The sequence below is a fragment of the Theropithecus gelada genome, chromosome 9 (assembly GCF_003255815.1).
Source record: "Theropithecus gelada isolate Dixy chromosome 9, Tgel_1.0, whole genome shotgun sequence".
NCBI lineage: Eukaryota > Metazoa > Chordata > Mammalia > Primates > Cercopithecidae > Theropithecus > Theropithecus gelada.
In genome coordinates, this window is record NC_037677.1 from 112066564 (window position 1) to 112085096 (window position 18533).

Consider the following 18533-nt stretch of genomic DNA (forward strand, 5'->3'; position numbering starts at 1 on the left):
TTCTGTACATACTGATTAAAGTAAACATCTATTATTGTCAAGCTTAGAAAATATAATCCCTCTTGTCAGCTTCAGTGCTCAGAGGAGTTAAGAAACTGATACATAATATGTGTTTCATAATAAGGCTAGTAAATTTAAATTACTGGCTTAAAAAGTATATCTGAGAAGCTGTTCAAATTTTTATGTTGAATTATGAAATGTATTCTTACCTTAATTTTATTTTTACTTTTATTCTAAAAATTTTATTGGCATCTATTTTCTATATCAAAGGTATACTGTTGCATAGATGTGCTGGAAATTGTTTCCTTTTTATAGAGAATTTAGGGATTCTTAGAAATTTATATTTGACTTCTGAAAATTAAGTTATTATGCTATTTTAATATGTAGAATATTATATTTGAATATGTAGAATATTAATTCAAGAATTAAGAGATCTTTTGCAATTCCAGAATTTATATATTACATTCAAAAAATGAAAATTCAGGCAAATAGGCATTTTGTTACTATTAGTGCCAAACATATAGTAAAATGTTGGCACTATAGGTTTCATTAAGGAAAAAATTCATAATAACCTGTCCTGTTAATTTGAAAGTTATTTCTGACCAGTAAAAAACTATAAGGGTTTAAAAATATGTCTACAAAAATGTCTATAATACATTTCTAATCACTTTAGAACAATAATTTTAGTATGCAAGAAATCACATGTTCTTTCAGATTCCCAGTCCAAATCTCAGAAATTTTTATTTATCAGATTTGGAGATGAAGTCATGGAATCTGCATTTTATAAAAGCACACAAGGTGATTATGTAATAAGTGGTTAGTTAATTCAATTACGCAGTATACTAATTCTACTTATTTTTACTATTCATTAAGGTGAAAGTTTGCTAAGATTGTTGGAAATGCTTTGTTCTATTTTATTAACTTCAGTAAATATTTACTGAGCACTCAATATGTGTTTAACTAATTGAGCATTTAGCTCATGTTTTAAATTGTGGCCTCCACCCAATTTATTTAAAGCAGTGATGGTTCAATTTGTGGTAAGACAAATAAATTGATTTTTTTCCCATTTTTAAATTGGATTGAGACACACGAAAATATGGTCTGATTTCTTTTGAAATGCTCTGTAGCATTGTAAACAGAATGAGCTCAGTTTCTAGAGCCACATATACCTGAGTTCCAAAGAGGAGTTTACTGCTTAGTAGCTATAAACTTGGGGCAAGTGCTTTAATCTTTCTGAGGCTCAGGTTGAAATCTGAAAAATGGAGGTGATGATACTTCTGGGATATTATTGGTTTTAAAAAAGAATATAAAGTCTCTAAGCCAGTGCCTAGTACATTGCACTTAATCAGTGGTAGCATTTTTTAAAATAATTTTTATACTAAATTTATTTCCATTATATTTATGGCAAACCTATTTTCTTTAATTCAAAATTATAAGCCTGAGTATATTTTGATAATTGTATTTTTATAAGAGCAATTATAAAAACTAAGTATAGTATGCATTTTTAAATTCATAAAGATATTTCCTAATATTAATTATTTAAATTATTTACATTTTAGCTGGAACAATATCTGGGGAAGAGACTCCTATAGTTTCCAAGAATAATATAAAGGAATACAGAGATAGTTTTTCCTATGAAAAATTTAACTTTAGAAGCAATCCTAACATTACATTCTATGTGTACGTCAGCAACTTTTCCTGGCCTATTAAAATACAGGTAAGTGTTAAGAGTATTTACTTCTAATGACCATTATATCATTAAGAAAAGAATGATGATTTTGTCCAAAGTGATGATATATATATATTTCTTGACTAATACAAAAACATGTATTGACCTTTGATAAATAAAGGTCTGCGAATGTCTGTGATGATGAATTTCTCCGTAAAAACCCTCATGGAACCAACAAACTCTATACTTAAAATTTTCAATGATTATTATATACTAAGCTGTGCATCCAACTGAAATATTTTGATTTTCTGATTAATTCTATACTTTAACTGAGGGTTAAATAAATACTGTTCTCATATAACGCCACTTGAAATTATTTTCTGTGTTTGAGTAATCTTCGTTTTACTTTAGCATATTCTGAAAATAATCTGATCTTTCATTAAAGATTTTGAGTTAGCAGTATTTAAGTTACCTCTTTAAGTAATTACCTCTCATCATTAATTTCCTAATCTATACTATATATGTGTTTTACTTTTCATTTTTGTTATGGTTAGAGGTAGGCTACTGAAGACTTCAGATTTACTACTAGGAAAGAATTGGAATATTCTTTCTATCTTGTAGTCAAGGTTTGTGTTCTTAATTTATGTTTTCATGAAAGAAAACCTATCTATTGGGATGTTGGGATTTGTTCATTCCTTTACAACTGATTGATTAGATTGAATTTACATTAGTTATTTGAATAGCTTATATATATCAATCCTTGTTCATGGCTTTTATGTTTTAAAAATCTTTTAAAGATTTTCAGATCATCCCTTCCCTATATATTAGTAAATTACAGCATATGCTCTGTAACTAGAAATGTTTGCAGGTTTTATTTATATCAATTTCTATGTGACTCGTGGAAAGAATGAGTGATTTTAAAAATAATATGTTTACTGGAAAAATTTTTTCTTTTTATTTTTAAGGTTGATGTAACACTTAAATTATGGTAATTATTCAACTGTTCAAGAAATATGAGTATAAATTACTATTCAGTACATGTTTGAGAATTAATTTGAGAAATTTACTTCTTCATTGTATAGTGATTTAGAAGATGATACAGTCAGAAAAATGCCATAAATATTTGTTTTTAAAATTTTAACGTTGAGGATGTATAATTTTATTTCCTAAGATTCATAGAGAAATATTTATCAAATTTCACTTCATTTATTCAGTTATGATTGAAATGGAAAAGGGTTCATCTATAGAACTTACTAATTAGTTATTAAAATTGACATGATTATATTTTAAATTGCTTCCTGTCCTTTATTTCTTGTTTATATAATTTTGAAAAAACCATTACATAGTTATTTTAGAATGTTCTTGAATACTTAATGGCTAGGAATTAACTTTCTACATTGGGTTTTTTTGAGAACTTACTCTTCTGAAGCGAAATCAAAATTTGTATAACGAGGTTGAAATACTCCACTCTCTCAAAATAATACAGTGTGGAAAATAATTGAGATGGACAAGATATGTGGTCCTAATTTCTCCTCTTTATTAAACTCATTATATTATGCCTAAGGAATATGTTACATTAAAGCATAGAAGTATTAATATATGTGTTTATTTATAAGACTATAATAAACTTTAAATTACAATATTAAACAAAACACAGTAAAATTATTTCAATTATGATTTTAAATACTGGCAGCCATCATTGTACTCCCTTTCAGTAAGTTCATAAGTTTTTTGGATTCCACCTATAAGTGATATCATGCAATATTTGTCTTTTTGTGACTGACTTGTTTATTTAGCATAATGTCCTTCAGTTTCTTCTGTGTTGTCACTAATAGCAAGATTTTCTACTTTTTAAAGGCTGAATAATATTCCATTGTTATGTGTGTGTATGTATGCTTATAAATATATACATATTATGTATATGAAACATATAGATATAAATCACAATTTCTTTATGCTTTCATCTATCTATCCATGGACACAGCTTGTTTCTGTATCTTGGCTATTGGAAATAATGTTGCAAAGAATGTGAGAGTGCTGTATCTCTGACATACTGATTTCATTTACTTTGAACATATCCCCAGTAGTGGGATTGCTGGATCATTGGTAGTTTTCTTTTTAATTTTTTTGGGAATCTTCATACAGCTTTACATAATGGCTATACCAATTTACATTCCATCAATTGTGTGTTAGAATTTCCCTTGCTCCACATCCATTCTAATACTTGTTAGCTTTTGTATTTTTGATAATGGCCATCATAACAGCTGTGAGGTGATATGTCATTGTGGTTTTGATTTGCATTTCTTTGATGATTAGCAATGCTGAGCACCGTTTCATATGCCTATTGGTCATTCGTATGTCTTCTTTGGAGAAAGTGCAATCAGGTCCTTTGCCCATTTTTTACATTAGGTTTTTGTTTTCTTGCTATTGAGTTCCATGAGTTTCTTCCATGTTTTGGATGTTAACTTCTTATTGAATAGATCATTTGCAAATTTTTTTTTTTCTATTCTGTAGGTTGCCTTTTCAGTTTGTTGTTTCTTTTGCTGTGCAAGGAAGCTTTTTTTAGTTTGATGCAGTCCCACTTGTTTATTTTTGCTTTTGTTGCCTCCACTTTTGGTATTATATCCAAAAAAATGATTGATAAGGCCAATGTCAAGGAGTTTAGTCCCTTTATTCTGTTTAGGATTTTTATAATTACAGGTCTTTTATTTACATCTTTAATCCATTTTGAGTTGATTTTTGTATATGATATAAAGTAAGAATCCAATTTCATCTTCTGCATATAGATATCCCAGTGTTACCAATACCATTTATTGAAGAGACTGTGTTTCCCTCACTGTTTATTCCTGGCACTGAGTCAAAGATCAGTTGACCCTGTCTATGGGTTTATTTCTAGGCTCTCTATTCTGCTCCACTGGTATTAGTGTATTTTTATGCCAGCAACTTCCTGTTTTGATTACTATAGATTCATTATATAGTTTGAAATCAGTACATATGATGCCTCCAGCTTTGTTCTTCTTTCATAAAATTTCTTAGACAATTTGCAGTCTTTTGTGGTTCTCTTTGAATTTTAGAATTTTTTCTATTTCTGTGAAAAATGTCATTGGAATTTTGATAGCAATTGTATTGACTCTGTAGAACACTTTGGGTATTGTGGCCATTTAAACAATGTTAATTCTTCCAATCAATGAACATAGGATATTTTTCCGTTTATTTTTGATGTTTTCAATTTCTTTCATAAAATTACTTTATAATTTTCAGTGTACAGGCCTTTCATTTCCTTGGTTAAACTTATTCTTAAGTATTTTATTCTTTTTGTTACTCTTGTAAATGTGATTGTTTACTTAACTTCTGATTTGGAGAGTTCATTGTTAATGTATAGAATTGCAACAGATTTTTGTATGTTGATTTTGTATCCTGCAACTTGACTGAGTTTTTTATTTTTTTAACAGTTTATTGATGGAGTGTCTAGGGTTTCTTGTATATAAGAACATGTCTTTGCAAACAGAGACAGGTTTTCTTCTTCTTTTCCAATTTGGATGCCTTTTATTTTTCCTTGTCTAATTGCTTTGTCTAGGACTACTAGTCCTATGTTGAATAGAAGTAGTGAAACTGGGCATTCTTTTTTCTTTCCTAAAATTAGAGGAAAAACCTTCTGCATCTTGCCATTGTGTAGGATGTTAGCTATTGGCTTGTTGTGTATGTTCTTTATTGTGTTGACATACATTCCACTTAAACCTAATTTGTTGGAAGTTTTTATCATGAAACAGTGTTAAACGTTGTCAAATGCTTTTTCAGCATCTATTGAGATGATCATATAATTTTTGTCCTTCATTCTGTTAATGTGGCATATCACATTTTGATTCACATATGTTGAGCCATCCATGCATTCCTGGGATAAATCCCACTAGATCATGTTTTATGATACTTACAATGTACTGTTGAATCAAATGTGGTTGGCTAGCATTTTGTTGAGGATATTTGCATTTATGTTCATCAAGGACATTGGCCCGTAATTTTTCTTTTGTTTCCATCTTCCCTGTGGTAAGCTGTGGTACAATAGTATTCATTTTTATTTATTTGTTTGTTTTCCCTCTTACTGTTACTATTTTATTTATTTTTTAAAGAACAGGATACAGCATTATTAACTATAGTCACCATGTTCTACAATAGAAATTTTCAATTTAATCCACCTATTTAACTAAAATTGTGTGTCCTTTTACCAACATCTCTGAAATGCCATTGATTTTCTTTTCTTGTAGTCTTCTTGTCTGACTTGGGTGTCAGGGAAATGCTGGCCTTACAGCATAAGTTTGGAAGTGTTCACTCTACTTCATCTTTTCGGAAGAGTTTGAGATGACTTGGTGTTTAATGCTTTAAATGTTTGTTAGAATTCACCAGTGAAGCTATCTATTTCTGGGCTTTTCTTTCTTGGAAAGCTTTTTATAACTGATTCAATCGTCTTAGTTATTTTTGGTGTGATCAAGTTTTCTGTTTTTACATGATTCAGTCTTGGCAAGTTGTAGTTTTCTAGGAATTTATTCATTTTTTTCTAAGTTATATAATTTTTTGGCATACAGTTCCCTACAGTTGTTTCTTATGACCTTTTGGTATCTATGGTGTCAGTTGTAATGTGTCCTTATATATTTATAATTTGTTTAAGTCATGTCTCTTTTTTCTTCGTTAGTCCTGTGCAAGGTTTGTCAATTTTTTAAATTGTTTTAAAAACCAACTGCTTGTTTACCTTTTCTATTGTTTTTCTATTCTGTATTTCATTTATTTCTGCCATGATCTTTATTATTTCCTTCCTTCTGCTAACTTTGGGCTTCATGGTTTAACAATTCTATTGCCATTTATTGTAAGGTAGATCTAGTGGTCATGAACTTCTTCAGCCTTATCAGTTTTTATGTCTCCTTCATTTCTGAAGGGCAGTATTGCCAGGTAAGGTATTCTTGGTTGGCAGTACTTTTCTTTCAGCACTTTAAATATATCGTCTCACTCCTCACCTGTGAGGTTTCTGCTGAGAAATTTGTTGATATCCTTAGAAGTATTATCTTACATGCGATGGGTCACCTTTATCTTCTTCTGCAATTTTCTTTTTGAGTTTTTGCTATCGGATTATGATGTGTCTTAGTGAAGTCCTTTTTAGATTTAATCTGTTTAGTGATGTTCAGCTTCATGGATCTAGTCATCTGTATTTCTCATCAGATTTGGGAAGTTTTGAGCCATTATTTTCAAGTTAATAGATGCCTCAAGTTTAGGGACTGTTGTGGGTGAAATAGAGTAGGTATGAAAGGGAGATATAGAGGTTTTTAAGAGTATCACCAGGGATCTTGGTGGTGTTAGGACTCTTCAGTGTCTTGAGTCTGGTGGTGGATGCATACATTTTTAAAGCATCCACTAAGTAAAATCAAGTGCTATATAAACACAAAGTAATTATGGACAGTTTTCAGCACATTTTTTTTTTTAACAAGAAAAAAGCGAACACATTTTATTAGTTTTCCATGAATGTGGAGATCTTTCTTCTTTTTTTTTTTTTTTTTTGGTCATTCTACTGGTTTTTTTTTTATTATTATTATACTTTAAGTTCTGGGGTGCATGTGCATAATGTGCAGGTTTGTTACATATGTATACTTGTGCCATGTTGGTGTGCTGCACCCATCAACTCGTCAGCACCCATCAACTCATCTTTTACATCAGGTATAACTCCCAATGCAATCCCTACCCCGTCCTCGCTCCCCATAATAGGCCCTGGTGTGTGATGTTCCCCTTCCCGAGTCCAAGTGATCTCATTGTTCAGTTCCCACCTATGAGTGAGAATATACGGTGTTTGGTTTTCTGTTCTTGCGATAGTTTGCTGAGAATGATGGTTTCCAGCTGCATCTATGTCCCTACAAAGGACACAAACTCATCGTTAAAGAACTGTTTATTTTGTAATTATTCAAAAAGGGCTATTTTAGAAATTCTTGATTGTATCCCCAATATTTATTTATTTGATTGTTATTTTTGATTTGATTGGATATTTATTTGATTGTTATTCAATGTTGAGATTATTGCTGATTTTCTTTCTACTTTTTCTATCAATTACTGAGAATATTTTGGGAATTTCCAACTATTTTTGGTGATGTGTTTCTTTTTTGTAATATTGTCAGATTTTCTTCTTGTTTTTTGAAATTGTAGTAGTTTGTGCATACACATTTACAGAAAAGGTCCCTTTACTGACCCCTTTATTTTTATGAAATGTTCTTTTTTGTCTTTATTAAATCTATATACCAAACTACTTTCTACTCTCCAAATATCTGTCTTCTCTCATTGATTTCTTTTTGCTGGTTATTTTTACATTCTGTAATTTTTTTCTTTCAAATGACCTTTATGGTCTTAACCTTGTTTTCAACTCTTGCTTAGCCTTTGTCTAATTGTGAATATAACCTCCCTTATACCTAACTACTAGAAATTACTCTTTTCTTACAACTGGCATATTCTTCAGCTTATCACAGTTTATTTATATTTATTGTTTCCACTTATTTATCCCCTATTAGCCCTTAAACTCCTTTACAGAAGAAACTATATAATTTTTTGTATTTTTAGTACTTAGCTGAGGTAGCTAAAGGAATAGTTTTTAAATTAAGAGATGAGTAGTATATTTCTCTGGAGAAAGGAATGTACAGATAAAATATGCTTTCTTATACTCTTAAAAAAGTTTAACTTGCAATGTGGTTTATTAGTACAATAAGAGATTTCTCCCTTATATTTACAAAAGTCACATAGGTTTCTTATTTAATAATAACCCAAACTCTTTCTTTTCCCAAAATGAAATTTTATAGTAAGTTGTTTTGTTAGTTCATATTTTTTATAAGAAACAGAAATCGTGCATGACTAACAAACAGAAGGAAATGTATTCTTAGCATAAGGTGTTGCTAACAATATGAAAGGGAAGAATAAATCATCAGGTTATCAATAAGCAGAAAGCTTTCGTTCCAGCAGTTTTCACCTATGTGCATTAGTTAACATTCTTAACTGCGCATGCCTGCTGTATTGAATGAAATCTCGTGATTTCTCTAACCCATCCTATAAATATTCACTCAAGATCTAAAATCTTAAGTGAATAAATCCAACTGGCAAATTTAGGACACCTGTCTAACTTCCTCCTGACCCATAATGGTGCAAGAAAAAAAAATTGTCCTGGAAAGTAGTTTTTAGGCTTCTATGCTAGAAGATATGGGACTTGGATTCACAACCCCAATAAGGAAAAAATCTGAAGAAATCATTCTTTGTTTGGTCAGGAGATATTTGGTGATCAAAAGTCAACAAATACTTGTTATCATGGATAACTTTGGTAGAAGCATATATCTTACTTATCTAATAAATAAGAATATCTTTCTGAAATCAGTGTTTCCTTATTCTAGGGAAATAATGCACACTTGACTATAAAATAATGTAATTGATATTAAAGAAAGAAGGCTTCAGTTATTGTGATTTTTAAAAATATGCAATTAATCTGCTGCAAAGTGAATTATATGTAACATTTTTTTCATCAATGCCAGTTCTAATGTAGATATTCTTATCTTGCTTCCAGGTTACAATTGTTTGCCTTCTCATTGTCAGTAAGCAGTAGGTATTAAGAAAACGGGTTCTAAGTCAGACTACTACCTCAATTTGAAATTCTTAAATTATAAGTGATACGATTGAGAGGAAGGTTTTTGTTTGTTTTTTAAGTCACAGTCTTTCCATTTCTTCCTTTGTCAAATGGGAGATGATAATATTGCCTACCTTTATTAGTTTCTCTTGCTGTGTAGCAAGTTATCACAAGCTTATTAGGTTAAAACAAGAACTATTTATTATTTTATAGTGTCTGTTGGTCAGGAATCTGGGCATGAATTAACTGCCCTGTGTTAAACCCTGTCCTCAGGGTTTCACAAGGCTGAAATTATGGTCTGTTGAGGTACCGACTTGTCTGAGGCAGAAGGACTTCTTCCAAGGTCACTAGTTGTTGGCAGAGTTCAGTGCATTGAAGTTGTAGGTCTCAGGTTTTTCTAGTTACTGTTAGCCAGGGGCTCTTCTTAGCCCCTAGAAGATGGCCACTGTTCCCTGCCACATGGCCTTCTCTACAATATGACACTGTGCTGCTTTTAGGCCAGTTATACAATCTCTTTTCCTTTAAATCTCTTTGTTCAGTCTGTTATAATGGAGACTGATAAAATTCAATAATCATAGGAGTGACCATTCTACCACCTTTGGTGTATAATGTAACCTAATCAAGGGAGTGAATTTTCATTGTATTCACAGATTCCACTTATACTTAAGGGAAAGGCTTTAACATATATTGAATCAAAATATTAGAAATGTGTATATGTTTATCTTTCGAATTAGGGTAAAAAATGGAAAGTTATTTAAAGTAATATGAAAATACAGTAAAGATATTGACTGAAATAATAGTATTATAGTTTTATCAAAATAGTTCTTTTTATATAAAATAAATTTTCTTACAATTTATATTATCAAATATGTTTTCACTCCTACTACCTACCTCCTGTCCTTTCTTCTGTAAACCCTTTAGATTTTAATTTTATTTCTATTAATTCATTACTTTATAAAACATTTTAGTGTGAATTACATGCCAATCAAGCAATTATTATGGTATAAAGACTGCATGTGGGTAAAGACAGTGATAATAACTGTTTAATTAAAAGGCAAGTTTTATCTTCTCAGTCTAGTAGCATCATTGTTGCCAAAATTCACTGGTTCTATTTTTCTTTATAATTATACAGATGTTTGAGAAATAAATATCTTTGTTAAGGATTTTTATCATTTTTTTGTTAATACTATACCAAGTTTTTGATAACTAATTAGAAGTTTTTTCTTTTACTGTTCCTAAATTATATGTGTTGTAAACATTTCTTCTAGTACCATAGTCTTTTAAATCTGAATGGAATTCTAGAAATCAAGACATGTTTTAAAATGTCAAATGCATAATATACTTACTAGAGTAGGAAATTTTAAGTTGGCAGCTATTTGTACAGAATTAATCAGACATTGATGTAACCATTGAGATCTTCTACCATTTAAACATATTAATTTGATTAATTTATGTACTTTGGAAAGCTGTTTTGATCTAATGTAAATCAAAAGTTTTCTTCATTGTCTTCAAACTTCAATAGAATGTTTATGTTTTAGGTTGCCAATCTCTTTAGTATTTAAATATCCTTAAGATCCTTTAGAAATTTTAATTGTAACTGTGAGACATATAGCAGTGTTATGTGATAAATGTTCCAATAATATAGTAATTAAACAGGGAAAAAACCTTTTTGTTTTGAAATGCTGGGAATCATGCCATTGAGTTCATTTGCATGTTTGCAATATGAGATTTTATTTTGGTAGCACTTGTTCTTCATGATTTATAGTGCCATGCAATTAAATCTTGACAATAAACAATAGAAAAAAATTACTACTATAGCGGTTGTGCTAATAACTTCAAAAAAAGTGTATTGAACTTCAGTACTTTGTATTCTCCTACAATGGTGCTGTTCATCAACATTTATATAGCACAGTTTAAATTAAATTAAATTGACTCTAAATTACCTGTTTCTGAGCAAACTGGTTTTGACAATTCACTATTATGTCAATCTGCAAAGTGATGTCATAATGTAGATTAGATTTTTTTAATGAGAATGATGCTGGGAATTATTCTTCAATTTGCAATTCTAATTTCCGTTCTGTACTGGTTAATTTCCTTACTAATATTGGTTAAGTTATACAGAAGAAAATCGAAAAAGGAATGAATCCTAATGCTGATGTCTATAAAATTTTATCGCAAATAAATTAGCATTTTCAACATAGATGAGTCATTTGAACACACACACACACACATGAAACAGAAAACTACTGGTGAAGTAGGTATTAAAGAGGATGTTTTAACTTATACATATGATTTGAAAAGTAAGGCTATCATAAATATGTGCTGATGAAGTTGCCCTTGTATATATATATTTTTCAAATTGAGGACACTTAGAAGAATTATATTGCTATTTGTGGTTCTTGTCTTTTAAATTGTTATATGCTTCAATAAGTTATCGTATATATTTTCAAATATACTTTTTTCTTTTCTAAAAAGGTTTCAATTCTTTTTGTCATTGAACCAACCAAGGTGACATAAATTCAAAAGGTAGTATTAGAAATTGTTAATTTTATCAGTTAAAGATATATTAACTATACTAATTAGAAATATAAATGTGGGCCAGGCGCGGTGGCTCAAGCCTGTAATCCCAGCACTTTGGGAGTCCGAGACGGGTGGATCACGAGGTCAGGAGATTGAGACCATCCTGGCTAACACGGTGAAACCCCGTCTCTACTAAAAAAATACAAAAAACTAGCCAGGTGAAGTGGCGGGAGCCTGTAGTCCCAGCTACTTGGGAGGCTGAGGCAGGAGAATGGCGTAAACCTGGGAGGCGGAGCCTGCAGTGAGCTGAGATCTGGCCACTGCACTCCAGCCTGGGCGACAGAGCGAGACTCTGTCTCAAAAAAAAAAAGAAATATAAATGTGAATGATATAACAAATATGTAAGAAACACATATAGAGGAGAATGGAGGATTTTCTAATAGCTATAAAATAATACTGGGTATGATAGGTACAAGTGTTCAGAAAATTCACACAAGGAAGATGTATTACATTTACGCTACGTTAACAGAATTGAGTGGTGAAACCAGAGACCATATTGCCCACAGAGCGGAAAACATTTACTATCTGGTTCTTTACAGAAAAAGTTCGTTGACTTTTTATCCAAAATGCTCTTATCTAATGCCTTATCCAGAGCTATCTTTACAAGCAATAAAATTGCTTGAATTAGGTGAGATGGTATAAGTGTAACATCTGCTTTTCTGAGAAAATGTCGTATGACAAACATTTTCAACTTTTCCAGTGGTAAAATAAATTTGAGTAAAGAAGATTTTTATTTCTTTAAATTATTAATTTTTAAAAAGTCATTATATTTTGAAATCTAATGAAACTCTTCTAAAAATTTTAATGCAGTTTTGTTAAATATTCATAATAATCCCATAGATATTTTTAGATGGTTGCCCTCGTAATATAATATTCTTTTCTAAAATACCCTGGTTTTTATATAACATGCTGTAAACAATTTTAGTTTTAATATAATAATCATTAATATTTTTAATACTATGAGAATTTTTTCAGATCATATACTTCCATAGTCTGTTACTGGAAATTTGGAGTTATTTTTGTTTTAAAAAACAACAAGATGATGAATACCTTTGTGTGCATTTTATTTTGGAAAATTATTTCTTTTGCACATATGTCCCCAAATTAAATTATTGGGTTAAAGTATATAAACAAATTTATGATTGGATATTATGCACTAGGTATTATTCAAAGTATTTTACATGATTTAGTGCTGTTATTTCTAACTTATAACATATTTTTATTATCTAAATTTTTATAAATGAACAAAATAACTTGTTCAATTTCATACAGTAGGCAATTGAATTGAGATATGAGACTGGTAAATTTGACACCAGATCCCATTCTACAACTATTAACTCACACTTGCTTTATTTTACTATAATTTTATTAGTATTAATATTAAGGCTAAACATTTTTCCATTTATAAAAAATTTACTGAGAAGAATTTATAAACAAACTTGTATTTATAATCTTATGTTGTACTTATATCTCAGGACAACTTCCTGAGGATATTTTATTTTAGCTCTAGACACTCCTCCATTTTAAACCCAAACTGAAAGTGTGTAAAAGTTAGTCATTTGAAAAAAATATAACTATACTTGATTTGTTTGCAATTACAATTAAATATTACCTCTTGAGGTTTGTAAAGAACTTCTACTTCAGAAATTTAAAAAAAGAATGACTTAATTTTTGGCAAAGTTATTAAAGTATGAGTATTGTATTTTGGGTTTGATTTGTGAACTACTGCATATCTTTAAGAATTCATCAGTATCCATAATCTCAGAAAGCAGTATGTTTACAATAATGGATCAAATAAAATATTAATATAATTGTACTTCTACTCTGGACTCTTGTTTCATATTGTTATGTAATGTTACCAGAATCCCTAAATAAATATTGAATTAATACAGAATAGAGGATTACAACAATTCTTTAAATATTGCCTTACAAATGAATATTCAGCACACAGTGGGTTCTATGTAGAAAGATGTAGGTTGAAATTTAGAATTTTTACTAATGTCTTTATTTTTGTAATTGCTCTACAAGAGTTGCTCATTCAAATGGCAAAGTAAATGATTATATAAGATAATGTAAATTGTAGTAGTTTTGAAATTTCCATGTCTCTTAACTTTTATGTAATTTGATAAAAATGTTTCTTTTATTAATAGATTTGTAATACTGAATCATATATTTCTCCTTATTTGTACATTGATGATTGGATAAACAAATATAATAATTTTAATTAATTATGTAGTAATGAATTTCTTCATTAATAAGCATTTATTGAGTTATTCACTTTGCGTAGTCTAATAAATTATAGTAAAAATACATATAAAAAATTAAAAAAGAATTAATAAAGTTTGAATCTGTCCCAAGAATTAGAGCTTTATTTAAGAATCATACTTTGTTGCCTCATATAGGAAGCTCAGAGAACTGTAAAGTAGAATCCAAAATGTATACAAAAGCAGACTTTATTCCGTACTGAATATTGTTAGTAACTAAAATTTAGGCATAAAAGAAGTTAGCGGTGAAGGTCTTAGGTGTTCTTTGTTTTAGCATATACCCAGATGTAGAGTAATTTGTTTACATATTCTTTACTTAGGTTCCCAGTTCTATACTAACTATAAGGTAAGAAAGAGTAACGGATAATCTGTTTGCTAATAAAAGAGCATATATTTTATTTGTTAAATAAATACAATGGTATATTTTAACATTTCTGGACAGTCTTTGCTTTTCCTAAAACATTTCAGTCCTATCAAATTATAAATGAAAATTGTTATTTATAATTATTAATTTACTAACTCGAGTGCTAATGGAAAAAAAAACTCATTGCGTGTTGATCTCCTATAAAAAGACATCTGCATCTTACAAGTCAGATATGAAATTAGTTCCATCATTTATTTCATATGCCTTCATAAACCAACAATAGTTTTTTAGATAGTGAAAGAAGTCACCAGAAACTTGTATTACATAAAGAACTGTTCTCTAACGTTCATGCTGGAAAAAAATTGTTTAGAAGGAGAGGGCATCTTGATTGAAGTTTTAAGCAAATTCAGTAAATTATAATGATATTGTTTCATAATCACTAGAGATATAACAAATACAGATTTTCATTGCTTATGTTTTATTTAATTCTTTCATTCCTTCAACTTTCAGCATACATTTTATGGGTCATTTGTGCATATACAATTTTGGCTTATTGCCAAATATATTTAATATAATTTGATGTAAGAAAAAATATAGAAATGAAGACATATACCACCTGAATATATGTACAGACCTAATTTATAAATTGTAACTCAGTTATTTCTTTAGATTTATCAGTTTTATCATACTTAATTTTCACAAAATCTAGATGGTAGAAGAAATTGTGTAAACTATTATATGTATATGTTGTTTTAATTATTTACACATTGTACTTTAAAATTTAATACAAATATGATTAACTAAATGTAAGTGTTATGATTCTGTTTTGCTTATGATTTTTAAAACATTTTGTATGCTAGGTCAATGTTTTTGATAGAGTCCAGATGAAATAAACGTATTGAAATATTCATTATTTTTGGCACACTCTAAGAAGGAATCATTCTCATATTTGCCCATGTTTTTAGAGTTTGACATGCTTTTAGGCTAATTGTTTGTGAGACTGTAAAGAAGGAGAGAGAGGGCCACCACTCAAGTGAAATATTCAGGTAGCATTTGTAAGAATTTGTAAGAATACAGTCGAATAATCCTACACTAGGTCTCTCAAAAGCAGAGTGCCTTATACTCCCTTTCTTGGGATAATGGTAATAATTTTGAACTGGCATTGAAGAGACTCTGTTTCTGATTATCTTTTTTTTTTTCAGTAAATGTCAAACCTTAGATCTTTTTGATATCTTTTAAAATTCTAAATCTATATCTCCTTGATTTTAGGTTATGAAGTATTCTGCAAATTACTGAATGGTGTTCCTAAATATGTTTTTTCATTTTGTTTTATCGTACTTTGAATAATCCAATCTTCCAATTCACTCTCTACTTACAGATTATGCTATTTTATATTTTAATCTTGAGATTTTATCTCAGGTCTTGTTTGTGCTCACTCTTTTACAGTGTAAAAAAACCAAGAATCAGTGTATTCATATATATAAACTGCGGTGGCAGAATATTTAATTTATATTAGTAGGATAATGTATCAAGTTATAGTCTTCATACTTTTATTATATACAGTATACTTTTTAGGATATATTTAAATAAGTCATACAATTTTTAAGAGTCATCTTATTTTCCCAATGAGTGCTTCTTTAACACCACTTTCATTGATATTTGCCTTCGTTGAATTCCCATGGCATCTTAGCTTATATTTATTTTTATAGTATTTGAACATAAACTCTATGTTTAATATTTGAATATACAATACGTGAACTGCCTGTAATTGTCTGCTGAGGAAGACTACAAATTTCTCTCAGTGTTAACCATATTTTATAGTTCAAAAATCTTTCAGTTTTTAGACTGTTCAAATAATATGTTTGTTTTAGTGCTTTAAATTTGCTCTATCTGTGCTAATTATGTGGGGGAGACTAAGAAGAAATATAAGGTATTTATTGACCTAAAGAATTTAAATTAGGTAAAAATCAGGAGCATGCAGTAGGGAGAATATTAATCATGAAATTGAGAGAAGGAGTTGGCAAGAATCACTATGTGAGCAAAAATGAGTGTAAGCTATTAATGAGCCATCACTTGATCATGGTCTGTTTTTTGTGTGGTGTTGCTAATATTTAGTAGGTGTGCATTCATATTAATTAAGTGATATTGGTAACTTTTTTTTCCTGTACTGTCTATGTCAGATGTGGCATCTGTGTTATAGTTTCTTTATAGAAAGAATTAAAAAGTGTTCCTTCATTTTTATTGTTTTATAAAAATATGTAGAACATTTAAACTACCTGGTCTTTGAAACCGTACTAGAATTTCCCTATGAAACCTCTGGTACTGGTATTTTTTGTAGAGTAATTTATTTATAACTTCCTCTATTTCGTCTGTGGAATCTTTTCCATTTAAGCTATTGTTTTCTAAATTTATTTATTACTAATTGACAGATAAAATTGTATTTATCATGTAAACATGATATTTTGAAGTATATATACATTTTGGAATGGTTAAATCTAGCTAATTAAAATATGCATTACCTCACATAGTTGTCATTTTTGTGGTGCAAGTGTTTAACATCCACTCTCTCAACATTTTTTGAGAATACAGCATATTATCATTGACTTTAGTCACCATTCTATACAATAAATCTGTTAAATTTATTCTTCCTATGTAACTTTAATTTTGTATCCTTTAACCAATGTCCCTCCAAACCCCCTCCTCAATCACTCAACCTCTCTATTTTTTTAAAGGCTTAGTTTATAAATTATTTTATTGTAAGCATTGCTACAATTATTTGAATCTTCTAGTGTTACACATTAGAAATGAAGATCTCTCTTTTTTTATTATACTTTAATTTCTGGGATACATGTGCAGAATGTGCAGATATGTTACATAGGTATACACGTGCCATGGTGGTTTGCTGCACCCATCAACCTGTTACCTACATTAGGTATTTGTCATAATGCTATCCCTACCGCAGCCCCCCACCGCCCAATAGTCCCTAGTGTGTGATCCCCGCCCCCACCCGTGTCCATGTATTCTCATTGTTCAACTCCCAATTATGAGTGAGAACATGCGGTGTTTGCTTTTTCTGTTCTTGTGTTACTTTGCTGAGAATTGAGAATGATGGTTTCCAGCTTCATCCATGTCCCTGCAAAGGACATGAACTCATCCTTTTTTATGGCTGCATAGTATTCCATGGTATATATGTGCCACATTTTCTTTATCCAGTCTATCGTTGATGAGCATTTGGGTTGGTTCCAAGTCTTTGCTATTGTGAACAGTGCCACGATAAACATATGTGTTCATGTGTCTTTGTAATAGAATGATTTATAATCCTTGGGGTATATACCCAGTAATGTGATTGCCGGGTCAAATGTTATTTCTAGTTCTAGATCCTTGAGGAATCGCCACACTGTCTTCCACAATGGTTGAACTAATTTACACTCCCACCAACAGTGTAAAAATGTTCCTATTTCTGCATATCCTCTCCATATCTGTTGTTTCCTGACTTTTTAATGATCGCCATTCTAACTGGTGTGAAATGGTATCTCATTGTGGTTTTGATTTGCATTTCTCTAATGACCAGTGATGATGAGCTTTTTTTCATATTTTTGTTGGCCACAGAAATGTCTTCTTTTGAGATGTGTCTCTTCATAGTCTTTGCCCACTTTTTGATGGGGTTGTTTGTTTTTTTTCCTTGTAAATTTGTTTAAATTCCTTGTAGTCTGGAGATTAGCCCTTTGTCAGATGGGTAGATTGCAAAAATTTTCTCCCATTCTGTAGGTTGCCTGTTCACTCTGATGATAGTTTCTTTTGCTGTGCAGAAGCTCTTTAGTTTAGTTAGATTCCCATTTGTCACTTTTGGCTTTTGTTGCAATTGCTTTTGGTGTTTTAGTCATGAGTCTTTGCCCATGCCTATGTCCTGAATCGTATTGCCCAGGTTTTCTTCTAGGGTTTGTATGGTTTTAGGTCTTACATTTAAGTCTTTAATCTACCTTGAGTTAATTTTTGTATAAGGTGTAAGGAAGGGATCCA

The 18533-nt window shown here is 30.2% G+C and overlaps 1 protein-coding gene across 1 annotated transcript in view; it reads left to right on the forward strand.

The window, feature by feature from the left end:
- Positions 1-18533, forward strand: part of ATRNL1 (attractin like 1) — an 831601-nt gene that overhangs the window by 361514 nt on the left and 451554 nt on the right. The window contains exon 24 of the mRNA XM_025396530.1: positions 1560-1717. Within this exon, the coding sequence (XP_025252315.1) occupies positions 1560-1717 (158 nt within the window). The remainder of the gene's footprint in view (positions 1-1559; positions 1718-18533) is intronic.